At 36.8% G+C, this 27,557-nt stretch overlaps 1 protein-coding gene across 1 annotated transcript; it reads left to right on the top strand.

Moving 5' to 3' along the window:
* Positions 1 to 1,263: 1,263 nt before the first annotated feature.
* Positions 1,264 to 27,557, top strand: LOC129521200 (transmembrane protease serine 11B-like). Its single transcript, XM_055342478.1, is given in 12 exon segments — positions 1,264 to 1,321; positions 3,208 to 3,282; positions 12,286 to 12,364; positions 16,272 to 16,384; positions 18,912 to 19,027; positions 19,113 to 19,180; positions 20,847 to 21,007; positions 22,639 to 22,677; positions 23,496 to 23,670; positions 25,985 to 26,244; positions 26,586 to 26,728; positions 27,543 to 27,557. Coding segments are annotated over 12 exon segments (1,302 nt in total).

The raw sequence follows: 27,557 nt of genomic DNA, 5'->3' as shown, positions 1-27,557 counted from the left end.
TCCCTCACTCACTGGCCAATTGTGATAGTACTCTTGGGCTGCTATAACAGAATATCATAGACTGGGTAGCTTGTAAGCAACAGATATTTATTTTTCACAGCTCTGGAGACTAGGAAGCCCAAGATCAAGGTGCTAGGAGATTTGGTACCTGGTGGGAACTTGCTTCTTCGTTCTTAGGCTGCCATCTTCTCATTATGTCATTACATGGTAGGAGGGCCAAGGGAGGTCTTCAGGGTCTCTCTTATGAAAAAGGCATTAATCTAATTTATAAAGGCTCTGCCCTCATGACCAAATAACCTATCAGGACTTCTACAAGTACATCCTTTCTTGCTGCCCTCCATACAATGGCCCCTCCCTAGGCAAAGTGATCTCCCTAAAACAAAAATTGACTAGATTATCCCCCTGCTTAAAATATCCAAATAGCTGTACATTGGTTTTAGGATGAAGATATCCTAACATGGCTTACCAGGCCTAATAGGAGCTGGTCCCTATCTCTCAGCTTTATCTCAGGCCATTGTCCCTTATTCTTAATGCTGAAAGCCACATTTGCCTTTCTTCACATACTCTTGGGCAGTATCCACTCTCTTCTTTTCCCAGTTTCTTATGGCTGCCACACACCTTGGCTTGTGGTCACATCACTCCAGTCTCTGTCTCCATCTTTATACCTTTCTCCTCTTATGTGTCCAATTTCCCTCTGCTTCTCTCTTATAAGGACACATACAGTTAGATTTACAGACCACCTAAATTATTAAGGATGATCTCTCCATGTTAAGATTTTTAACTTATATCTGCAAAGACTCTTTTTCCTTATAAGGTAACATTTCCAGGTTCCAGGGATTAGGACCTGATATCCGTTGGTAGCCTATTCAGCCTACTACAGCTTCCATATAAATCCACAAGACATCGCATGTAGAGTTATGGTAGCATACAACTTGATTTCAGGGAGCAGAGAGGGATAATGATTTGGAATTGGCAATGATGGGCGAAGAAATATCCTCTTCACTTATATGGACAACAGTAAAAAGGACTGGGGAGCAACCACTTTAAATGGAGGTGAAGAAATCTTTATACTGGAAGAAAATCAGGTTCCAGCTAGAGCAAGAAGATGATGTTTGGAGAAGAGATTGAGGACATGAAGATTTTGCAGAAATCACACTGTGACTTCCAAAGCACACCCCAGCAGTCTTTAGAGAGTTGGAGAAAGGAATAAGAAGGACTCAGAGAATGGGACAAGCCTGAACTGGGAGTTTAGAGATTCCTGAGATGAGTGATGTGAACAGTGATAAAGGGCAAGGGGAAATTAAACCTGATGGCCTTCAAGGTAATTTGTGGTGAAAGGGGTGTAAGAATTGGCTTACAGAGAAAGAAGGTGGGAGGCTCTCCAAGCATATAAGAATCAAATGAGAAAAAAATATCCAGAAAAACTGAGTTGAATCCTTATCAAAATCGTGTAGGAAAAATATTTTCTTTTATAATTGTTATTAGTTACTATACTGTATGAAATTATTAGTTTTGTTTTAATGTTTTAATTAGCAACAGTGCCTCCAGAAAAGTAATCTTGTATTTAAAAATAAATATGAGGACAGTACTAAATAAACTGCACTCAGTATGCCATTTAAAAATGGATGTTTTTCCAAAGAGAAATATGTAGGCAGGACTCCAGATGGAAATCAAAGTTTACGCCAGGAACTAAAATCTACCTCTGCAAAAGGAGTAATTCTGAAAGCATAATTAGGAGATCTATGTTAAAATATATATATATAAAGGAAGAGAACTCAATTGCCATTTGTGAAAGCACTCTTCAAAAAAAACAACACAAAACAAAACTTGTGAAGTAGTATAAAATATTGGTAGTTTCAGAAAGCTGAAAACATATTGCAAACCATAATAAAGGGTATAGAATCTATAATTTGAGTAGTTTTTTTCTAAAGTACTTGCTAAGTATTCACTACTAAGGAGAAATTTGTGTTTAATTGAATCAACAAAATCAAATTTATCACATAAGTATATTTACCACTATAAAGATTTGAGACTAAATGTTTGACTGGTGATAGTGTATTTAAAATTTTATGTTTTGTTAATAAGTTTATTATTATAAAACATATAGGTCAATATGTTTTGAAATAATGAATACTCATTTTCTTTTTATGAAAATTCCACTTGAAAAGTGCATTGGAATATGTTATCTCTTGGACATGTCAGTTTTCTTGGAAAAAGTCATTTAATTATAATAACAATATTTACATGTGTTAAAACAAATTTGGTTTCTTTTTCTTTTTTAAAAAACAGATTTTATTTATTTATTCATGAGAGACACACACAGAGAGACAGGCAGAGACATAGGCAGAAGCAGGGAACCCGATGTGGGACTCGATTCTGGATCCCAGGATCATGCCCGGGGCCAAAGGCAGACATTCAACTGCTGAGCCACCCAGGCGTCGCACATATTTGATTTCTTTTATCACATGTTATCTCTTTAGGTGCAGATGAATTCTTTTTTCTGTCTTTTATATCTATCTCCAAAGTACCTAATAAGGTGCTGTGCAGTGTGGTAAATTTTCAGTACTTATTGTTGCCAGGGTCTTTATTTTGCTTTCATACAGACAGAATTCCTTTTTAAATAACTTACATATTTTTATTTTTCCAGAAACTTGCTATGGAGTATAACACATATAGAAAAGAATACAGAAGACAAATGTATAGATCAACGAACTGTCTGTCACAAAGCAACACTCATGTAATTACCACCTAATCAAGAAATAGTGCACTGCCAGAAGCAACATCCCACCTCCCCTCTAAAAAAAATTTCCCCCAAGCAATGTGCCTTTTTCCTCTAAAAAGCAAACACTATCCTGGACTTCTAACGTTATATTTAAATCTAAGTGTTTGAATATTGCAGAAATGGATAGTACATATTATTTTGTGTCTGATTCTTTCATTTGTGAGAGTCATCTATGTTTCTGCATGTTTTGAAGTTTTTTTACTTGAAGTGCTGTAGAACATTTTACTCTATGAAAATACCGCAAAGTTTGTCGTCATTCTATTGTTGGTGGACAATTGGGTTTACACCTTGGAGCTAAGGTGAATGGTGCTGCTGGGAATGTTCTTATATGTAGTTCTGGTGCACATATGTATGCCATTTGTGGTGGGTTTAGAATAGTAGTGAAATTGCTGGCTTATAAGGCTTGTACAAATTCTGTTTTATAGAAACTGCCAAGCTGATTCCCAAAGTGGCTGCACCAATTTACACTCCCACCGGCTCCTCTACACCATCAACCCTTGGTATTATTAGTTTTTTTTAGTTTAAGCCCAAATGATGAGTATATAGTAGTTTTTTAATTTCCATTTCCTTGTTGAGTAACAGAGTTGAACATCTTTTTATATGATTATGGACATTTATACATCTTATTTTTTTCTAAAGTGTCGATTAAAGTTTTTTTTTTCTATTGAGAAGTCTGCCTTTTAAAAATTAACTTACAGGAGAGCTTTATCTACTCTGCATATAATTTTTTTTTGTCAGAAAAATATATTGGAAAGGTAGTTTCCATTCTGTGGCTTGCATTTCAGATTCTTAGTGGGTCTTTTGATAAATAGAGGAGTTCTAAATGTAGTCTAATTTATCAATTTTATCTTTTATGGTTAATACTTTTTGTGTGAAGACTTTGCTTTCTTCAAGATCATAAAGATCTTTTCCTAAATTGTCTTTTAAAGATTATTATTTTACCCTTTACGTTAAGATTTATGATCTCCCTAAAGTAGGAATATATTTTTTCCCCTATAAAGATATCCAATTTTAGGCATAGAGCATATATTTACACTTAGGATGTTGGCTTTCCCATAGTAGACCCTGGATGCCATTTTGGACTCTGTTTCCTTTATACTCTCAGATATCCTTTTCAGCTTCTAAGACTCCCAGCATCCTTTTTCACAAATAGCATCTCCAAATAATAGGCTAACTTCTTTATGTTTATCTTTACCTAGATCTTGGCCCTGAAATTCTTCATTGTCTTGTTAGCTCTACGATCTCTTCAAAAGAATTTTAACATATATTTTATTCATCTTTCTTACTATAATTATCAGAAGTGTTGGTCTAAATTGCTTGTCCATCATTATTGGAAATTCTAGTGACATTTATTTAAAAATATAGTCTTGATTTTACTCTCATTATATATGTGATCTTTTTTTTTTTTTTTTGTAGAAAAAAATAATTTTTAATGTTTTTAGAAAAGCAATTTTTTTTTAATAAATTAATTTTTATTGGTGTTCAATTTACCAACATACAGAATAACACCCAGTGCTCATCCCGTCAAGTGTACCCCCCAGTGCCCGTCACCCATTCACCCCCACCCCCCACCCTCCTCCCCCTCCACCACCCCTAGTTCATTTCCCAGAGTTAGAAGTCTTTATGTTCTGTCTCCCTTTCTGATATTTCTCACACATTTCTTCTCCCTTCCCTTATATTCCCTTTCGCTATTATTCATATTCCCCAAATGAATGAGAACATACACTGTTTGTCCTTCTCCGGTTACTGTGGCCAAGTTCAAAAAGGGTGTTGCCTGAGTTCTTCTCTGGGATTTTGATGGAATCTTGTCTCACATTTAGATCTTTCATCCATTTTGAGTTTATCTTTGTGTATGGTGCATGAGAGTGGTCCAGTTTCATTCTTCTGCATGTGGATGTCCAATTTTCCCAGCACCATTTATTGAAGAGACTGTCTTTCTTCTAGTGGATCGTCTTTCCTCCTTTATTGTATATTAGTTGAGCATAAAGTTCAGGGTCCACTTCTGGGTTCTCTGTTCTGTTCCATTGATCTATATGTCTGTTTTTGTGCCAGTACCACACTGTCTTGATGAACACAGCTTTGTAGTACAACCTGAAATCTGGCATTGTGATGCCCCCAGATATGGTTTTCTTTTTTTAAAATTCCCCTGGCTGTTTGGGGTCTTTTCTGATTCCACACAAATCTTAAAATAATTTGTTCTAAGTCTCTGAAGAAAGTCCATGGTATTTTGATAGGGATTGCATTATACGTGTAAATTGCCCTGGGTAACATTGACATTTTCACAATATTAATTCTGCCAATCCATGAGCATGGAATATTTTTCCATCTCTTTGTGTCTTCCTCAATTTCTTTCAGAAGTGTTCTGTAGTTTTTAGGGTATATTTTGAGAACCATTTGAATGGTAAATGGTTCTCCAACCTTTTATTTTCAGGTTGTAGGTGTCCTTCTGTCTAAAATGAGTCTCTTGTAGACAGCAAATAGATGGGTCCTGTTTTTTTATCCAGTCTGAAACTCTGCGCCTTTTGATGGGGTCATTAAGCCCATTCACGTTCAGAGTTACTTGAACTTCTTCTTAAAGGGGAGTTTTAAGAGTCCCCCTTAAAATTTCTTGCAGAGCTGGTTTGGAGGTCACATATTCTTTCAGTTCCTGCCTGTCTTGGAAGCTCTTTATCTCTCCTTCCATTTTGAATGAGAGCCTTGCTGGATAAAGTATTCTTGGTTGCATGTTCTTCTCATTTAGGACCCTGAATATATCCTGCCAGCCCTTTCTGGCCTGCCACGTCTCTGTGGAGAGGTCTGCTGTTACCCTAATATTCCTCCCCATGAAAGTCAGGGACTTCTTGTCTCTTGCTGCTTTAAGGATCTTCTCTTTATCTTTGGAATTTGCAAGCTTCACTATTAGATGTCGAGGTGTTGAACGGTTTTTATTGATTTTAGGGGGGGATCTCTCTATTTCCTGGATCTGAATGCCTGTTTCCCTTCCCAGATTGGGAAAGTTTTCAGCTAGGATTTGTTCAAATACATATTCTGGCCCTCTGTCCCTTTCGGCGCCCTCGGGAACCCCAATTAAACGTAGGTTTTTCTTCCTCAGGCTGTCGTTTATTTGCCTTAATCTGTCTTCATGGTCCTTCAATTGTTTATCTCTTTTTTCCTCAGTTTCCCTCTTTGCCATTAACTTGTCTTCTATGTCACTCACTCGTTCTTCCACCTCGTTAACCCTCGTCGTTAGGACTTCTAGTTTGGATTGCATCTCATTCAATTGGTTTTTAATTTCTGCCTGATTGGATCTAAATTCTGCAGTCATGAAGTCTCGTGAGTCCTTAATGCTTTTTTCTAGAGCCACCAGTAGCTGTAGAATAGTGCTTCTGAATTGGCTTTCTGACATTGAAGTGTAATCCAGATTTTGTAACTCTGTGGGAGAGAGGGCTGTTTCTGATTCTTTCTTTTGAGTTGAGGTTTTCCTTCTAGTCATTTTGCTCAGTGCAGAGTGGCCAAAAACAAGTTGTATTGGAACACGGGGGAGTATCACTGGCCCCTCTAGCTGGTCTTCTGGGGGAGGGGCCTGTTGCGTTGATTTTCAGGTGTTAGCACTTGGGGGAGCTGCTCTGCCCCTGCCTGCTGCAGGGCTCTGCGGGGGTTGTTTACCCCGCCAGGCCCCAGGAGGAACAGCAGCAGTTGCTATGGCAACTCTGGAAGCCTGGAGTCAGCCTCCGCAGGAACTACGGGGCTCGGGGCTCTCGGCTCTCCGTCCGCAGGGCCTGGAGGCTCCGGGGCGGGGCCGCTGATCTGCTCAGCTCGGGGCAGGAGCGTCCTTGCTGTCCTGGGCCCTCCCGGCCTCTGCCTGTCCCGGGGGAGGCCGGATCCTGGGCTGTGTCCCGGCGCCCTGTGCTCCGGGGCCTGCGCTGTTGGATTCGCGCTCCCGCCCCGCAGCCCCCTCCCTGGAGCCGCTCCCGAGCCCCTCCGAGCTGCTCCGGTCGGTCCCTCCGTGCGCGCGCGCTGCAGCCCTTAGGGAGCTCGGAGCACTCCCCGGGGCGCAGGTGTCTGTTAGTGTCCCCGCGAGCCTGAGGGCATCCCCGCTCTCCTGGGTCCTGCTCCAACTCCCTGCGAGCCCCTTTCCGCCCGCCCGGGAAGGTTGGTGCAGCTCCTGCTCCTCCGGGACGGGGCTCTCCTGTCCTGGGGACACTCGCCCCGGCCTCAGCCCGGCTCCTCGCGGGGCCCCTCCCCCTCGGAGGCCTTTTGTTCCTTTATTTCTCTTTCCCCGTCTTCCTACCTTGATAGAAGCGTGAACTCTTCTCACTGTAGCATTCCAGCTGGTCTCTCTTTACATCTCAGGCCGAATTCGTAAATTTTCAGGATGGTTTGAAGGTTATCTAGGTAATTTGTTGGGGACAGGTGATTTGGGGACCCTGCTCTTCCGCCATCTTGCCCCTCCCCTATATGTGATCTTTGACAAGTAATTTAAACTCTTGAGGTTCAGTTTCCTCACTTGTAGAATGAGAGAGTACTTATAGAATTGTTGAAAGTTTTAATATGAAATGGTGTATATAAGAACTTTGGAAGTGATGCTATAGGCGTGCTGGTATACCTTCAATAAGTGGCAGCTACTATTTTTGTTATATGAGTGGTGATAAAAATAATTATTAGGATGATGATGAGAATAGCAGTACTTCTGCATAACTCTATCACATTGCCTTCCCTAATCTTCTAGTCTAAAGGGGATATAAGGTTAATCTGACAACATATAGGCTTCAAATAATGATTGCTTCTAATTTTTAGATTTTCCCAAGCCATAATTTCAATAACTTATTCTGAAGTTTTTTAACCTAAAATTGATACCAGACTCAGTGGTAAATGATTTTAAATGTCAACTTTTCTCATGTAAAAGATAAACTATACTATCTTTGTTCTTATATTTCTTTCATTTTATGATATATCAAAATTCCATGGTTACTAGTTATGATACTATCAGTTTCATCTGTACATACTCCTAGTAATTCGTCTTACATGAAGACTGAAACTAACTGAACAGTAGTTTTGTCTCATCTTTTTATTAATGTTGGACTTCAGTTCACTATATTGCAAGGGCCGGCAACGCAGTAAATTTCCCCTCAATTTTCCGCTATAGGAACAGATTATATAATCAAATCGTATTTTCAGCAACAAATATTACCAATGCACAAGAAGTGGTGTTTTACTCTGGAGGACTTACAGGAAGTAGGCAGACAAGTATTGGAATATTTGGTTTTGATATATATACATTGCTTATTGAATAACAGATCTGTTTACTAGGTTACACCAGTTTCCTTGAGAATATGAAGTTAGTTTCCTTGTTATGCATTTCATACACAGGGAATAGGATAGCTCCTACTCTAAGTTAAAGATGTTAAAATAACATCTTGGTCAGAAAATATGTTTCGTGAGTTTAATGAATATGAAATAATTCCCTACAGCTTGAGCATATGGACTTTATTGGTAAAACTGAGCTTCTAATTTTGCTGTATTTAAAAAAGGCTCTGTTGGTTCACCAGCTAGGCTAACCCAAAATATTACTGCAAATGCAAAAGGAAATAGTATTAAGAAGAACCAAATACGGGATCCCTGGGTGGCGCAGCGGTTTGGCGCCTGCCTTTGGCCCAGGGCACGATCCTGGAGACCCGGGATCGAATCCCACGTCGGGCTCCCAGTGCATGGAGCCTGCTTCTCCCTCTGCCTGTGTCTCTGCCTCTCTCTCTCTCTCTGTGTGTGTGTGACTACCATAAATAAAAAAAATTAAAAAAAAATAAAAAAAAAAGAAGAACCAAATACTATGTAGGCATAAACGAACAAAGAAAGAAAGGAGAAGAGGTGCTTGTATTCTGTTCCATGTTGTAAGAATCAGACAACCTGTAAGTGTTTATTGAGACTCTGGAATTGGGGCACCTGGGTGGCTCTGTCAGTTGAGCATATCAGACTCTTGATTTCAGCTCAAGTCATGATCTCAGAGTTGTAAGATCGAGCCCTGCATCAGGCTCCATGCTCGGTGTGGAGCCTGCTTAAGATTCTCTCTCTCCCTCTGCCCCCCTTCTCACACTCTCTCTCGCTCACTGTCTCTTAAAAAAAAACCTGGAATGTATGGAAAATTAGTATAAGGCATAAACCCTATACCTCAGGACTTTATAATCTACTTGGGGAAATATATATGGCACAAATAGAATAGAAATCAATAATTAGTTGTTATAAGGTATGTGAAATTTTATCACAAAAATAATAAAACTAATGTGGGCTGGAGTTTTTGTAGACGATTCACTAGAAGGTATTAAGATGGTTTTCAAGGATTTTAAAAATAAATGGATATAGATACAAATAAAAAGACAAAGCTTTGGGGGAAAATATACACCCAGGAAGAGGAAGTACCATCAGGGGGTGGATAATTCCAGTTACTGCAAGCATTTGTATAATTCTTATCCAAGCTGACATGGAGACTTCATGGTTGAATTGAAGCTAGGACATGTCTGTGGGAGTGTCCTTGGAACAAACGTATATTCTATAACTCATTCATTTAAAGAATGATGACTCAACAAGATCATAACTATAATATGACGTCTGTGCTTTTCCTTTAAAACTGACAGGACTTTTGTGATTATGGGGCTGAGAAGACAAAAATGGCACGAGTATTGAAATTTTAGGCTTTGTTGAAAATGGAAGAAAGGTTTATCCTGTTTCAACAGCAGCACTGTTCATCCATGGAGAGTTGGAGAACCACACCAGTCCACAGTTTTTATTTCTGATACTAGAAGCAAATCAAAAGGAAGAAGAGATACATATGAGATCATTGATGTCTAATAGAAACACTTTCAAATCTTTTTTGTTTTAAAAATACCTATTTGACAGTAAACTTTATATAACATTTGTATTTGTTACAGATGATATTTCTATTAGCTGTTTCAAGAGATCAATTCCTGGGCAGCCCGGTGGCTCAGCGATTTAGTGACGCCTTCCACCCAGGTTGTGATCCTGGGAGACCCAGATCAAGTCCCACGTTGGGGTCCCTGCATGGGGCCTGCTTCTCCCTCTGCCTGTGTCTCTGCCTCTCTCTCTCTCTCTATGTCTCTCTCTCTCTCTGTCTCTAATAAATAAATAAAATCTTAAAAAAAAAAGAAAAAGGGATAAATTCCTGGCTGTCAGTGAATTGGTAAAATGGAAAGTTTATTTCAAGTTCATGAAAAGTCCAAAATGTGGTATATTTGAAAAAGGTAGGTAGCAATTCTTATGGTAATGATTATGTCAGCTTTGGAAACAAGTTTTTTTCTTAAGAATTTGTTTACCTCATATAAATTTTAAAATTTATTTGCAATAACAGAGTTATTTCCTACCTTGTTTTATAATGCCAACATAATTTAACAAGGACATTAAAAGACAGGAAAATTGTGCCATCCTCTCTCAGAAAGATGGACGTAAAAGTCCTAAACAAAACAGCATATGAAACCCAGTGATAACATAAAAATGTATGTTAAATTGCAATCAAGTTGAGATTATTCCAGAAATACAAAGTTGGTTTAACACTGAAATATCAATTAATGTGACTTACAACATGGATCGAATAAGGTAGAAAAGAGGTATGGTTATCTTAATTATGTAAAAAAGCCTTTGATCAAATTCAAGTTCATTTATTATAAAATATATCAAACCAAAAACAGAAGATAACTTCCTTAATCTGATAAAGTGACAGCAAACATTCTTTTGAATGGTGAAACACTGAGAGCCTCTCCCTGAAATTGAGAGCAAAGGAATGATACCTGCTATCACCATTTTTTCAACAATGTACTAGAGTTCTGTGACACAAGGCTAAAACAATGAATCAGGCAACCAGTTGGCCAAAACAAAATAAAAAATAAGCAATGGAAAAGAAGTAATAATTCTATTCTTATTTGCAGAAGACTTGATGATGTAGGTGTATGGTAAATATTCAGAAGAATGTTCAGATTTTAAGAAATCAAATAAGTTTCCTGGAAAGAAGGTCAGTGTACAAAAACCAATTTTATTTCTATATGCCAGCAACAGATATGACATGAAATTTAAAGAATAATGCCATTTACAATAGGACAGAATAAATCAAATACAATTGACCTTAGAATAATTATAGGTTTGAACTGCACAGGTCCACTTACATATTTTTACAGCACTATAAATGTATTTTCTCTCCCTTCCAATTTTCTTAGTGATAATTTTCTTTTCTCTAGCTTACTTTATTGTAAGAACATAATGTATAATACATATAACATACAAAATATGTTTTAACTGTTTGTGTTGTTGGTAAGGCTTCCAGTCAACAGGAGGCTGTTAATAGTTAATTTTGTGGGGCTCAAGTTATATGTACATTTTCAACTGCATGGGGGGTGGGATGGTGTCAGCACCCATAAACCCTTTGTTGTTCAGGGTCAACTATATATGTACTCAATGCTATAAATTTCCTTCTATTCACTGCATCCCATAAATTTTGATAAGTTGTGTTTTGTTTTCATTTAGTTCCAGATGTTTTAAAATTTCTCTTGAGAGTTCTCTTGAATGACTGATGTTATTTAGTAGTATGTTATTTAATTTCCACATAACTTAGGATTTCCAGTTACCTCTCTGTTATTGCTATATCTAGTTTAATTTCTTTTTTTAAATTTTTTTTTAAATTTAGTTATGATAGTCACAGAGAGAGAGAGAGAGAGGCAGAGACGTAGGCAGAGGGAGAAGCAGGCTCCATGCACCGGGAGCCCGATGTGGGATTCGATTCCGGGTCTCCAGGATCGCGCCCTGGGCCAAAGGCAGGCGCCAAACCGCTGCGCCACCCAGGGATCCCTCTAGTTTAATTTCATAATGGTGTGAGAGCTGACATTGTATGATTTCTATTCAAGGTGTATTTTGTTGTCCATAATGTGCTCTCTCTTGATAAATATTCCATGTGATCTTGAGAAGAATATCTACTCTATTGTTGTTGGATGAAGTAGCCTATAGATTCAATTACATTCAGTTGACTGATGTGTCAAGTTCAACCATATTCTTACTGATTTTCTGTCTGCTGGATCTGTCCATTTCTGATACAGATGTGTTTCTATGTAGGTCTGTGGTGATGCATTCATCTATTTCTCCTTGCAGTTCTATTGCTCTTTGCCTCATGTAGTTTGACACCATAGTTAGGTACATACACATTAAGGATTGTTAGGTCCTTACAAAGGCATTCTTCATTTCTGTTATAGTGTTGTTTTCATTTTTTTTAACCTCTAGCATTTCATTGTTGAATTTCCATCTCTCTGTTTACATTTCCCATCTGTTCTTACATGTCCTCTACTATATCCATTAAAGCTGTCAGCATATCAACCATAGTTATTTTAATATCAACCATAGTTGTATAATGATTCCAACATCCCTATCATGTCTGGTCCTGATGCTTTCTCTCTGTCTCTTCAAATTGGGAGGATTTTTTTCTTTTTTTTTTTTTTTGTCTTTGGGTATGTCTTGTAAATTTTCCCTCATAGCCAGACATGATGTACCAGGTAAAAGGAACTACTATAACTCCGAAGAGGAAACCCAAAATGAGTATAATTATTCTCACTGGTAATTAGGGAAATTTAAATGTAAATCACAATGAAATACAATTTCATTTACATCACAATGATGGCAATATTAGTTATATTAAAATTGATACCCTGTGAAAAATCATTTGTCAGAAACTTCTGCTGAATTGTAGCTGATGTCAACTGAGGAAGAAGCCAGCATAATGGACCTGATCAAACACAGAGTTATTAGGATTATCCATTTACCACAAGGCTGTTTCTTGGGTACACCTTCTGGTGACCAATCTAGGAGTAGGTTATTATTTTTTTTCTTTAAACACATAAGCCAAGATAGTTTGTGATTCCCTTGATGACTCCTATCTTGAAACTATAGAAATATGGTAGTCATTAATACTAGTCAGACGAGTTTCATCATATTTGTTCTCTACATTTCACCCAGCCCATAAACATAAACCAATCAACACTGGATGTAGCACATAAACCTGGAAAACATTAATCTCTTTAAAAGATACACCAGAAGGCCCTTATTTTAATGATCACTATCATCATTTTCATCATCATCATCATCACCACCATCTTTGTCCCTGACAACACCACAACAGTCAGAGTACTATGGACAGGTAAATGGAATTTTATTTTGAAGATTAAGTCTACAAACCCTAGCAAGTTATTAGAATATTTTCTAGCTTTTTGTTAACTTCCTGCTCTCTCTAATTTAGTTTTTTTCTGGACACCGCTAAAAAACATACTACTGTTTCTGAGGTCTAAAGGCTCTGTAAAGTCAGAAAGTTTCAGGAAGTTGGAAAAAAGTAATCCAATCAGCAAATTTTGCTTACTTTTTTAAAAATAAGAACACTACAATTTTTGTTCTCTAATAATATAATTTAACTCATATTTTCTAGTAGGAAAATATTTTCTTGGAAGTAATTAAAAAATATAAAATCCATTATAGATTTTTGGAATAATGTATTTTATAACCCAGGTCCTGAATTGGCAGCTGGTAGACTGCAGAGGGTCCTCAAAACTTCATAGATTTTCTATTTTTTAAAAGACTTTATTTATTTATTCATGAGAGGCAGAGACATAGGCAGAGGGAGAAGCAGGCTCCATGCGGTGATCCCCATGTGGGATAGAACCCCGGGACTCCAGGATCATGCCCTGAGCCAAAGGCAGACGCTCAACTGCTGAGCCACCCAGGAGTCCCACTTCGTAGATTTTCAAATGAATTCCCTTTATAGGATCTCTACTTTTCCAGAATTGCAGAGGAAAGTTAGAGGTGAGGACATTCAATTCATTTGATCATCAATTTCTCTTATTCACAACTCTTTCCCTAGTAAAGTCCTCTATGAAAAAAAAAAAAGATTTATCTTCATCAAACTTGGGTAATTTTGCTTTGGAATCTTACGTTAACGCTCTTCACTGTATAAGAAAATTCAAGTGCATCTAATTCAAGTGGCCCATAAATGAAATTCTAGTAAATGAAAAACTACAGTTATTAAAATGCTTTGCAGTTTAACTGCTAATGCAATATCAGAAGGTGGTTATAAGAAATCTGATCTAGGAAATGATATCTCATATGGACTGTGGATATAAACTATAGTGAGACTAATGCTTTAAAATTGTGAATCATACAGTTACCATTATTTTTATTGACATTATTGTAATTTGATTAAGTGGAATGTCTGATTATGCCAGAATAGTGATAATCCCTTACTTAAATTCCATTCTATACAACAATGAGGAAGGTATAGTTTAATTAAGTATATGGAGTCGATTAAATTTATTGAAGATTAATTTTTAACCTTTTTTTTGTTATTGTCGTTGTTAAATTGTTCATTCTGGAATGCAGAGTTATGTCTTAAAAAATGGCCAAAATTGATTTGGTAAATGAGAAAGTAAATTGTTTCATGAATGGAACTTTTAAAATATTTAGAACATCGTTTAAATAATTTCAGCTATTAATAAAAAATAATCAATTCCTAGAGTCCATGCATCACATTTACTAGAGGAAAGGGTGAATAAAACATAAATTACTGTGATTTTGTTAGGTATAAAAGTATTTCCTTAATTATTTATGATAGGAAGAAATCCATACAGAAGGGGAAAAGAACCATCAGTGCTATAGTCAACAAAATGTATTCTTTAAGCTGTAACATAGTAATTACTTGTATAGAAACCATTTCAAAAAAAAAAAAAAAAAAGAAAAGAAAAGAAAAAAGAAACCATTTCAGACACGTTCGAGTCACTCTTCAGGCTACATAATGTTAAAGTCCCTTAAACTACTTTGCACGTCTCAGACGAAGCTACCAGCCTAAGCTACAACTGGCTAATCCAAAACAAATTTGAGACCTCAATATCACAGAAAACATTTCTAGTTATTAGAAGACATTTATTATCAGATAGTCATAAAGTTAGAAATAGCTATTAATTACCTTAATTGAATATTCCTTTTATGTTTATTCCCCGGGGACTCCAGATGCTATTCATCTAGTGTAAGAAACATAATACCTGAATAGCTTGTTTGCTCTGATGAGATTAAACAGCAGGATTCCAATATGAAAGCATACATGGAATGCACTGAAATAGGGAGTTTCTTTGAAGAGCTTTGGCAAATAATTCTGGTTCTGGGAAACACTAATTAACAAGTCATCAAAGGAGTATAAAGAAGAGGTAGGATTAAGAATAGAGAACAGAGCAGAGAGGAAATAAGACTGGGTGGAGTTGCACAGTTGTGTCATAAGGTAATATTTTTTTAAAAGAACTTATCTACCTAAAAATAAACTGGTCCTAGACGGATCAAAACATAAAGATTCTAATATTCATAGGGAATATCTAATGGGCTAAATATATCCCCTGATTACAAATTCTTCTGTTTTGTAAGTTTTGTTTAGGACAATGTGAAATACAAAAGATTGAGGATGCAGCTAAGGCTGTTCTGAAATCTGAAATCAGATTTTTATGTGTTTGTTATAGGTCTTCCTCCAAATTAGCAATTTCATGACATCATGTCTTTCAAAACATGAAGGATAACTAGTGTCCAAATTTTATATATATTAGACTGAGGGTAGCCATAAGACCTAATTGTAAACCTAGACCACTCCATTTGGATAACGCCAAGTCACCATATTTTCCGATTATTTTTCATCTAATTGATTGGTTTTGATGATGAAACTTACCTGTCTCTTAATTTATATTATACAAATAATCCATTTTATTGTAGAAACATTAGGAAATGTAGTTAAGAAAAAAGTAAACAGGGCACCTGGGTGGCTCAGTCAGTTGAGTGATTGCCTTCAGCTCAGGTCATGATCCCGGGTTCCTGGGATCAAGCCCCACATCAGGATCCCTGCTCTGGAGGGAGTCTGCTTCTCACTCTACCTCTACATCCCTCCCTCCCTCTGTCTCCCATCAATAAATAAATAAAATCTTAAAACAACAACAAAAAAAGAAAAAAAGGCAACAAGAAAAAAAAATCTACCCATAATCTCATAACATGGGATAACTGTGGTAGACATCATGATATTCCCTTCCACATTTAATTAAAATTTGTAAATGGTTAAACTACATGTTTGTTTATACATGTATATGTGTCCATGAATATGACGTGACTATAGCCACGAAATATAACCAGACTACACCTAGTGTTTTGTAACCTGCTTTAGATAAATAAAAAAAGCAAATCAATTTTTCTTCAGCAACATGAGGATAGAAACCACATAGATCTTGCTCACTGCTTTATCCCCAGAAGCTAACACAGTACTCAAATCTGATTTGTTAAATGAATGAGCATTAGGGTCTATCCTCTTTAAGATGTTAAAGGTTTCTGCATTTCATGCTAACATAGAGGCCTAATCATAATTTATAAATTACATTGCGTGAGCTGAAGGAGAGCCAGGTAAATTTAGAATATCTATCATCTGATTTGAGCCATTTTCTTCCTTTCACAGGTATGGCATATCCTCCCAGAAAAGATCTTGGCCAGTATGGATAGTGATCCTTATTTTTCTTGGAGTGACAGCAGTCTTGGAAGTAACTATTCTTGTTCATTTTCTGGCAGTTAGTCAGTATTGACTATTTTTCATTTTCACCCTTACTTCTAAATCTCCTTTTATTTTTAGAAATTGATAAGAAACAACATGAATATTAAATTTCTTCTTGGAAATTTTCTCAAATCTATTTACTATGTTATTTCAACATAATAATTCTCTATTATTGAGTACCCAGATTTACAAATGGTTTTGAATCAAATGCCTCCTTGACCCACTCCATAACTTATAATATACTACCAACTATGAGAGTATGTGCAAGACTGAAAAGTTCAATATTTTGGGGCCAAAATGCATTGTCAGTAAAGGAGCTTATGCAGTAGGTTAGTAGTTGAATTGTTATACATTTTAGTAAATATATCTAAAAATTTGGAAATCCCTACTCTTTTTAGCTCATTTCTGTTTTTTTTTTTCTGAAAGGAAATTTTATTTTATTTTCTTTTTTTAAATAATAAATTTATTTTTTATTGGTGTTCAATTTGCCAACATACAGAATAACACCCAGCGCTCATCACATTTCTGGTTATTAAGACATAATTGCTAAATAGCAATGGATAATCCATAAGTGCCTCATTTAAAAAAATTTAAATTCAATTTAATTAACATGCAGTGTATTATTAGTTTCAGAGGTAATTTAGTGATTCTTCAGTTGCATAGAACACCCAGTGCTTATTACATCAAGTGCTCTCCTTAATGCCCATCACCCAATTATTCCATCCCCCCATCTACCTCCCCGCTAGCAGCCCTCAGTTTGTTTCCTGTAGTTATGTGTAAAATCATGGTATTTGCCTTTCTCTGACTCACTTATTTTGTCTTGCATAATACCTTCTAGTTCTATCCTTGTCATTGCAAATGGTAAGATTTCATTCTTTTTGATGGCTGAGTAATACATATACCACCTCTTCTTTATCCATTCACCTGTCAATGGTATCTGGACTTTTTCCATAATTTGACTATTGTGGACATTGCTGCTATAGCAGCAATGGGGTCTAGGTGCCCCTACAATTCACTATGTTTGTATCCTTTGTATAAATATCTAATAGTGCAATTGATGGGTCATAGGCTAATTCTTTTTTTTTTTTACCTTTTTGTGGAACTTCTATACTGTCTTCCAGAGTGGCTGCACCAGTTTACATTCCCACCAACAGTGTAAGAGGGTTCCCCTTTCTCTGCAGCCTCACCAACATTCATTCATTCATTCATTCATTCAGGAAACATTCATTGTTTCCTGAGTTGTTAATTTTAATTTTAGCTCTTCTGACTGGTGTGAAGTGGTATCTCATCGTGATTTTGATTTGTATTTCTCTGATGCCCAGTGATGTTGACCATTTTTTTCATGTGTCTGTTGTCTATTTGTATGTCTTCTTTGGAGAAATATCTGTTCATGTCTTCTGCCCATTTCTTGACTGGATTCTGTGTTTTTTGGGCAATGAGTTTGATAAGCTTTTTATAGATTTTGGATGCTAGCCCTTTATCTGATGAGACAAATATCTTCTTGCAAATATCTTCTCCCATTCTGTAGGCTGCCTTTTAATTTTGTTGATTGTTTCCTTTGCTGTGCAAAAGCCTTTTTATCTTTATGAGGTCCCAATAATTCATTTGCTTTTGGTGCCCTTGCCCTTGAAGATGTGTTTAGCAAGAAGTTATTGTAGTCAACATCAAAGAAGGTGCTGCCTGTGTTTTCCTTTAGATTTTGATGGATTCCTGTCTCATATTTGGGCCTTTCATCCACACAAATGTCTCATCTAACAGATAGTAGAAGTGACTGAATGTTTATATAAATTTGATCTTTATTTTTAAAATTAACACTACATTCAGAAAGCTTGTTTTTAAATCCTTAAATTTGTGTAGCTATTTAATGTTTTCAAAGAAATTTGACACCCATTATTCCACTTGATCCTCATAATAATCTTTTGAGCTAGGGAGGGTAGAGTGTGTACATCATCTAGAAAGTGAATGGGAATGTTTGTAATGTTTCCTGTATCAGAAGTGGTTAGAAAGAGTAAATGGGTAATCACTAGGCTAAGAATTTAGATTACGTATGAAAATTAGGTTTCAAGGTAGCCCCGGTGGCCCAGCGGTTTAGCGCTGCCTTCGGCCCAGGGATCCTGGCAACCTGGCAACCTGGGATCGAGTCCCACGTAGAGCTCCCTGCATGAAGCTTGCTTCTCCCTTTGTGTCTCTGCCTCTCTCGAAAAGAAAAGAAAATTAGGTTTCATCTACAGTACACACTCAGATGGTTTGTTAGTGGTTGCCTGGATTGCTGTTTTGAGGTGAATATTGAGGGTATTCCTGGCTTCAGTGGGGCAGTGACATCTATTATCATACGAAGAAAGGATGGTGATCACTTCATCAATGCTGGGTAGTTGCCATTTCTAGAATGAGTGAATATCCACTCCCTTTCATTGCTTTCCTCTTCCCTTCTCTCTCCCTCTAATTATTTAAAAATCTGGGTCAAACGTTAATTTTGAGACCAAGATATGGAGGGACTAAAGGCTACTTGTTATTTTAAAATTCTTTGAGTATTTCTTTGTTTCGCAGGAAAGATTTTCAATTACCAAGGTGATTTTCATATTTCTGGAGTTACATACAATGATAGCTGTGAGAATGGAGCTTCACAAGTCAGCACAGATATGAGCAAAAATATAGAGACTAAGGTAAGTCCAAGGTTTCTTTTAATAATTTCATAATAAATTTGTTTGGAACAGATATGGTGGCTACTTTGTTTCTTTCTCTTGACAGATGTCTGATGCTTTTCAAAATTCTAGTATATATAAGGAATATATCAACTCTCAGGTCATCAAAATTCTGTAAGTACAAATTCAATCAGGATCTTATGGAAAGGGAGGTAGATGATATGTCACATCAGCCATAGTTTTAACAGCAATAGAAAAAATACAAAGAGGGAAGGAAAGAAGGAAAAGAAGAAAGAAAAAAAGAAAGAAAGAAGAAAGAAAGAAAGGAAAGAAAGAAAGAAAGAAAGAAAGAAAGAAAGAAAGAAGAAAAAGAAAGAATTCTCCATAAATTAAAATGCTATTGCAATTAAACTTCTGTTCAGAGTAGGAACTGTTTTGTACAGATCTGTAATCTCCATACTTGAAGGGGAATTTTAAGGTTGTTGATAGCAGTCAGCCTCAACTGACTACTATGATGAAAGATAATTGTAACTTTAGAAAACAGAACCCCACCTGATTATTTTGCTTCTCACATACTAGCCTCTCCTTCTCCCATCCACACCCATCTGGCCATACCTTTCCTAAAATAATCTTTTGGTCTCTTTAGTAATCATTATCATTATAATGACCGTGAAGCAAAGTGAATTTAAACATCATTTAAGATAACATTTGTCCAAATATGTCTTTGAAATATGCTTGAGTTTGGTGATAGTCAGGAGGGTTGCAGAGGGGAAGGGTATCTGGAGCATGGGAGATAAGTGATAAAGGGAGAGTATACTTATATTTTGGTAACGGCCAGTATCCATTTTAGGGGAATTCCGAACTTCCAAAACAAAACAAAAATATCCAGCTGGACAAAAAAACCCAACCAACTAACCTACTTACCAACTGACAAACAAAAACCTTCAAAAACCCTTCTATTGAAAATAGAGTTGTGGGTATTTTTAAAAATTGTGATTTGGTTTGAAAATCTCCCAAAATGAATTAATCTCCTTCCCTAATTGATAAAAAGGATTAATAATATAATTATAATTACATATTATTATAATAATATATTATATATATTATTAATTTATAATTAGTAAAAATATATATATAAAATGGAGAGTCTCTTTATCCTATAAAGGCATCTTTCTGAGCTTTCCCATTGCACAGATCTATTGGGGTAGAGATGTATAAGAAATTATAGGTAGAAGCTTAGTCTGACTCCTGAATATACAGTAGGTGTTCTTTTTTGAATGCTTCCTGGTCCTGAATTTATCTCTTTATCTAAAGTTATTAGAAAATATCTGTACAGGGATGCCTGGGTGGCTCAGCGGTTGAGCATCTGCCTTTGGCCCAGGGTGTGATCCTGGAGTCCTGGGATCAAGTCCCACGTCAGGCTCCCTGCATGGAGTCTGCTTCTCCCTCTGCCTGTGTCTCTGCCTCTCTCTCTCTCTCTCTGTCTCTCATGAATAAATAAAATATTAAAAAAAAGATATCTGTACAAAGACATGGTTTTTATTGTTCTAATAAAATCTTACATCAATCATTTGTTGGCCAGTACTCAGTTTCTCACATACTGGAAATATTCTGATTTCTAGTTTGTAGTTCACATCTTCTCACATGACCAATACCTCTGAACCAGTTAGAAGATTTTTAGAGACACTTGCAGTTTATACACACTGAGACAATATCTGTGTATTTTTCTTTAATATATCTAATGGAAATAATATAATTGAAATATAGGAAATTCAATGTGTTCACAAAACATCTACAAAAATAAAAAAAGAGCACACTAGAGCATTTCAGTTGTTTCTAGTCCTGATCGCAATGGCTCAAATGTACAGTTGCAGCTGACATTCAAATTTCCTCCAGCAAAGAGGAATAGCATGAAGACTGAAATTGAAGCTACCTCATATCACATATTGAAAGACAACGTGGCATCCTGGCATGCAGTCCCTAATTCCATTAGACTCATAGGTACTTCACTTTTTTCCTTTATTTTCTATTACTTAGGCTTCTGGACTTTTTGAAAGAAAGTACTAGGGAAAAAAATTAACCAAGAGTTTCAGGAATTTGCTTTGGGAAAAAAAATATACTTCTCAAATTCTGGTATGCCTACCAGTGAGTTGGCATATAAGGGGCAGTGGCATAAAATCTTTGACAAGTGATAGGAAGGAAGGCTAAATGTGGGCTTGCATGTAAGCTTGGAAGGCTTCACATTTATGTATGAAAAAGGGGGTCAAGGATCCTAATTGAAGTATTATTCCTCCTTTCCCTCTACTCTTGTCAGGGTTTCATTATAGGAAACAGACTGTGCTTACTTGATCATTCAGTGTGGAGATTGCTAGGTAAGAAGGGAGTTGGGGATACGGAATTCTCACTGCTTCTTGTGGAAGAATGGGAATGATACTAACAAAGAAAAAAATTGTCTGGAATAATGTTCTAGAAAACAAAGGAAGAAAATGATAGGATCTTGCCTCAGTACAGAAAGTGAAGTCTGTAAAGATCTTGAAGATCTTGCAAAGGTCTTGAAACTCTCACTTGGATTGTTAAAAGACCTGTTAGGTGATAAGCATGTAGTTCAGAGCCTAGTTTTGTGGTTCTCTCAGATTGGCAGTTGTTGGCCTTGGTAGCCTTCAAGGACACTAGGATCAACTGCTACCAAGGCCAACAACTGCCAGTTATAACTCCTTTGCCTCAGAATACCTGTCACCAGTTGACCACTCATGAGAAGTGAGTTTGAGATAGAACTTCTCAAAAGAACGCTACAATTGCTCTGTGGGTAGCAATTGGTAAAGAAGGCTGCCCTTCTATGTCTTAGGGGTTTAGAGTCAGCACTTGGTGGGTCTTCTTGTAGTTCCTTACTCTTTCTCTTTAAAATCTCTTCCCAGGGGCACCTGGGTGGCTCAGTTGGTTAAACATCTGACTCTTGGTTTCTGCTCAGGACATGGTCTCAGGGTCATGAGATCGATCCCTGCAATGAGCTCTACACTCATCCAGGAGTCTGCTTCAGACTCTCTCTCCACCATCTGCCCCTCCCCCCTACTTACACTGTTTCTCCCTCTCTAATAAATGGGTGAATCTTTTGGAAAAAAAAAAAGTCTCTTCCCAATAGAAAAGAGACTTGAATTTAAGTTAAATTCTTAAAATTTCATAAATCAGCCATAGTTATGAGATGACTCTAAAGAGAAGGATAGGCCCAATGAAATGAAAATTTAATTGGAATTTTTTCCTTTGTAGATAACAGTATTTCAGAGAGGTGAGAATTATCATAAGGAAAGATATCCAAAGATAATTAATTCCATGCCCTTCTTTTAGTGAGAATATAAACTTCTCACCTTAGTAAATATTTTACTGCCACTATTACAAAGTTGAGAGCTTTGTTTTTTTATTTCCTTTTCTTTTTTCCTATACTACCTGGTAGACATGTGGAGAGATGGTTAAAATATAACAAGTAGGAGAGAGAGGGGCTGGTAACTTATATGTGAACTAGTCTGAATAGTTAAATATTGAGTGTAATTGGGCTAGGAAAGTTAGCATGTATGTTCTTGGATTGAAGATAATTGCTTAATGATATTTTATTTTTTTATGTTTTTTTTTAATTTCAGAAATTAACAAAGCTAATGTTGAAATACTTACCAACAACTGTAAGTTTAGAAACTATGATAAATTTAACACATTCACAAATATTTCTCTATCATTATTCTAAAAAGTGTCTTGAAATATATTGTTTGGAAATCCATTAAATAGTCTGCCAAAATTATTGTATAAACCAGATATATATGGAATTTCATTTTGAAAAACACTGACCTATGAATTTTAACATTTGTAAGGAGTTGTCCAAAAGAATGAAATGAGAACTGATTTCAAAGAATGGAATCATGAGTGAAAACTATCATATCTGAGTAAGTTAAAATAAAAAAGATTGAAGGTATAAAAAGACAACTTAAGATAATAAGAAAATATAAAAGTAGGCTATATCAAATACATTTATTATAAGATAAAAAAATAGTTCTGTGTCTTTTAAATGAATTCTTTTTAGGGCATCATATTGCCCACAAGATACATCTATGCATTCATTTATTCAATGGATTATTTATGGCATATCTATTATCTACATGGAACTTTACAGACAGCATTTCATATGCTGTGTAAGATGCCGACATTATGAAGTAAAGTCTCCACCTTCCAGAAATTTGCAATCTACTTGGAGAGATGATAATTGTAACAAATAGATAAAATAAATTTTGTCAAAAGGTGATTGAGAGTGAAAAAGAGGATAAGTAAAAGTTACCAAACCAAGACAAAGTTGGGTACCATGATCACGGGATAGTCCAGAGAAAGCACAACAAGCTTAGTAGATGCTGGACAATCATTCAAGGGTTTCAAGTAATGTTTTAAGATGTGTTTCTTGTAAAGCACAATCAAAGATAGCTGCTCTTATGTAAATAAATCCTTTCTTCAGGTTGTGGAAGACCAACCAACAGTATCACAGCAGACAACTGAATTGTGAATGGGAAGAATGCTCTGGTGGGGGCATGGCCATGGCAAAGCAGCATGCAATGGAAAGGTCAACACAATTGTGTGGCATCTCTTATCAGCAGCTGGTGGCTATTATTGGCAGTTCACTGCTTTGCTGAGTGAGTGTGAAAGTCTGGCTAAATGTAGATTCAGGTACCGGCCTATTTTTTTGGTTATTTGTGGGGATTGACCTAAATGACCTAAATATGTGAACATTCACCAAGGCCAAATGAAATTTATAATTACCTGCATAACTGAACAGAGGCATTTAAATTTGTCGAAAAAGAAGGGCACCTCGGTGGCACAGTTGGTTGAGTATCCAACTCTTGGTTTCATCTCAGGTCGTGATCTCAGGGTGAAATGGGGCCTTGCATCAGGCTCCATGCTCAGCATGGAGTCCGCTTAAATTTGTCTCTCCCCCTCCCTTTGTCTTCCCCCCATGCTTGCACAAGTTCACTCTCTTTCTCTCCCTCTCTAAAATAAGTAAATAAATCTTTAAAAAATTGTCAAAGAGGAAAAGTGAGTAGAAGTAATTCACATTTTCCAAATAGCTACTTTGGCCTGACGTTAAATGCTTTATTTACATCATTTTATTTAATCATAACAATAAATATGCATGGAAGGTATAATTTAAAGATGGAGAAACTAGGGATCCCTGGGTGGCGCAGCGGTTTGGCGCCTGCCTTTGGCTCAGGGCGCGATCCTGGAGACCCAGGATCGAATCCCATATCGGGTTCCCGGTGCATGGAGCCTGCTTCTCCCTCTGCCTATGTCTCTGCCTCTCTCTCTCTCTCTCTCTGTGACTATCATAAATAAATAAATTTAAAAAAAATAAATAAAGATGGAGAAACTAGAGTTCAGAAATGGTGCTGTAACTTGGCAAAGGTGATACAGCTACTAAAGAAGAGAAGTTGAATGTGACCCCAGGTATGGCTGACTCCAGTTACTGTGTGTTTATTTGTCTTGCCCTCTAGGAGTTTACTACCTGACCAAAGATATTTGAATGAGATATACTGGAGGTACTCGTCAGCAGAGAGTAGTAATATACCACATATACAATAACACAGTAAATTCTGTGAAAATTTGATGAGGAAGGAGAACATAGCCAGCTGACAGATGAAGATGGTAATATATGACCCAGACCCTAAAGATTAAAGATTTGATTGATAGATGGGAAAGAACAATATGCATTTTGGATTTGGAAGACCACCTTCTTCAGATGTCTTAGGTGGAACAACAAAAGTTGTGTTCTCTAGACAGTAAACAAAAAGAGCAATTTGAAGTAGAGAATATTTGTTAAAAGAAACATTAGAAAATGCATTCCAGGGATCCCTGGGTGGCTCTACGGTTTGACGCCTGCCTTTGGCCCAGGGCGTGGTCCTGGAGTCCCGGAATTGAGTCCCGCATTGGGTTCCTGGCATGGAGCCTACTTCTCCCTCTGCCTGAGTCTCTGCCTCTCTCTCTCTCTATGTCTATCATGAATAAATAAATAAAATCTTGAAAAAAAAAAAAAGAAAATACACTCCAAAAATTTGTTGTGTTGCCTGGGCACATTTCTAGTTGACAAGATGCTTACTTCCTGAGGAAGTCTTTCTTACAAAGCATGGTTGCAGGATTTGTTTCTGAAGCAATTTTCAAAAAGTATTCCATAGATAGGGGACCACCAGAGGACTCGTTAGAAGTGTGGATCCTTAAGCATTCCAGGGCTTTTAAATATAAATCTTAGGATGTGGAGCCTGAATTGATTCTAAGGCAGTAGAGTTTAAGAAACACATTGAGTGTATGGAGTCACTGAAGGTTTTAGAATGTGAGAAGGATTGAAGAATGTTGCCATTACATGAAGGTCTTGAAAAATAAAAACAAAACAAAAACAAAAATAGCACCTGACATTTTGAGGGAAGGTGAGATAAATTAATGGGATCTTAAGTCCTAAATTGAGAAAGAGTTTCAGTGGGGAGCTAGAGAAATGATCAGAAAATTTAAATTAGAAACCAAGATGCCACGGACTTGGTAAACATAATAAGGTGATTGAGTAAGAACAAGTTGCAATTTTTTTATGTACAAAGATGCCCAGAGCCTGCCACAGGCTCTTGGAATCCGGGGTATTTGGCAATAAGAGTGATTATGGGCCCCATCCACTGAGGCAGCTCATACGACTCCTACTCAAGTCAGAAACGGGTGAGGCTTTAGTAAGTAGAAAACATCAATGGCTCTAGTTAGGAGGATTTGCAGAAATCTGACAGCTCTAATAGTCCTTAGCACTATTTTATTTGCCACATCTCTGAGTCAAAGACATCTTTAAAAATAAAAATTTAGCGTTTTCTAGTGTTGGTGGTGAGCCTACTTCATGCCTTATAGTTATGAGATAATGACACTGTGAATGCTGTTGTCACTCAAAAACTGCATGTATTGTAATCAAATTTTGTCTTCCAGGAAAAATAATTCAGACGATCGGACTGTCAGTTTTGGAACTGTAGTAAATAAAGCATATATAACACAGAAAGTCCAAAACATTATTTTTCATGAAAATTATAGCACAGCTGGGGTTTATAATGATATTGCCCTCATGCAGCTTGCTGAAGAAGTCTTTTTCACAAAGTACATTTGTAGGATTTGTCTTCCTGAAGCCAAAATGAAGCTCTCAGAAAATGCCAGTGTTGTAGTTATAGGATGGGGAACACTTTATGTGAACGGTAAGTTTTTCTGTAAAAAGGTAATAGCTTCGTGGGACTAATTATTCGACCAATCAATCACTCTCTGATGCAATTTATCACTCAGTAAATAGTCCAAAAAGAAAACCAAGTGGTGGAACCAAATTGTCTTCAATTCTAAAATACCTCTGGGGATAAAAATTGGAAAAATTGGAGTTATGTGTGAGGCAGCCAGCTGTAATAAACACCAGAAAGGGACCAATCTATGTTGAGACTGGCCTGACTCTTGCTGACCAAAAGAATCTACTTTATTCTATAGATGTTCTTTGTCTCAACAATCAAGGATTAAGATCCCCATAATACGCAGAATATATTGCCTTTAGGTCCCCTTCCAGTGATACTTCAACAAGCCTCTGTGAAGATTATTGACAACAAAGTTTGCAATGCTCCACATGCATTATCTGGCTCCATGACTGACAAAATGCTATGTGCTGGATTTATGTCAGGAAAAGCTAATGCATGTCAGGTATGTCTAGACATATTATCAAATCATTTTCTCCCAAAGTACTAATTAAATGGAAGTTTTTATAAACAAAATGTTCTGTGTGCAGTAATGATTTCCATAGGGTAGCTTATTTTGATCCACATAATGGATGTTTATTAATCCCAGTTATGTATCAGACACCAGCCTAGATGCTGGGAGGCACTGGTGAACAAAATCCCTCCTCTCATGGAGTTTTCAGTCTAGGAATCCACACCAAGGATAATACTGACTCGGTAATAAAATAAATTTGGCCTTATTTTCTAGGCAATCAGCAGAATAGAATGCTGTGTCTTTCTTATCAGGAGATATGGTAGGAGATCTAGCATGTGCACATGTCAACCATTCCTCAGGCTTCATTATGCAACAGCAAATCATTTTCTTCATAGTCAAGGCTAAACTCATTGGAAGGTCTGCCCAATCTAGCATATGGCGGCTGTAGGCGACATATTCTGGTTTGGAGTTGCCGTGGGTTTTGAATAAACCCAAGTTCCATAGTTTTTTTTTTTTTTTTTTTTTTTTTTTTTTTTTTTTTAGTATTTATTTGAAAGAAAGAGACAGAGCATGGGCAGGGGGAGGAGGCAGAGGGAGAGGGAGAAGCAGACTCTCCACTGAGCAGGGAGCCTAACCTGGGGCTTGATCCCAGTAACATTTATTTTATAAATGGAAGTTTTTACCTCTCAATCCTCTTCAACTAGTTTGCTCGTCCCCCTATCCTCCACCCCTCTGGCAGCCACCAGTTTGTTTTCTGTGTTTATGAGTCTGTTTCTGTTTTATGTTTGTTTGTTTTGTTTTTTAGATTCCGCATAAGTGA

Source organism: Nyctereutes procyonoides, unplaced genomic scaffold (genome assembly GCF_905146905.1).
Source record: "Nyctereutes procyonoides isolate TBG_1078 unplaced genomic scaffold, NYPRO_anot_genome, whole genome shotgun sequence".
Classification (NCBI taxonomy): Eukaryota; Metazoa; Chordata; class Mammalia; order Carnivora; family Canidae; genus Nyctereutes; species Nyctereutes procyonoides.
The sequence above is the reverse complement of the archived record's forward strand: the minus strand, read 5'-3'. Positions and strand labels throughout refer to the sequence as shown.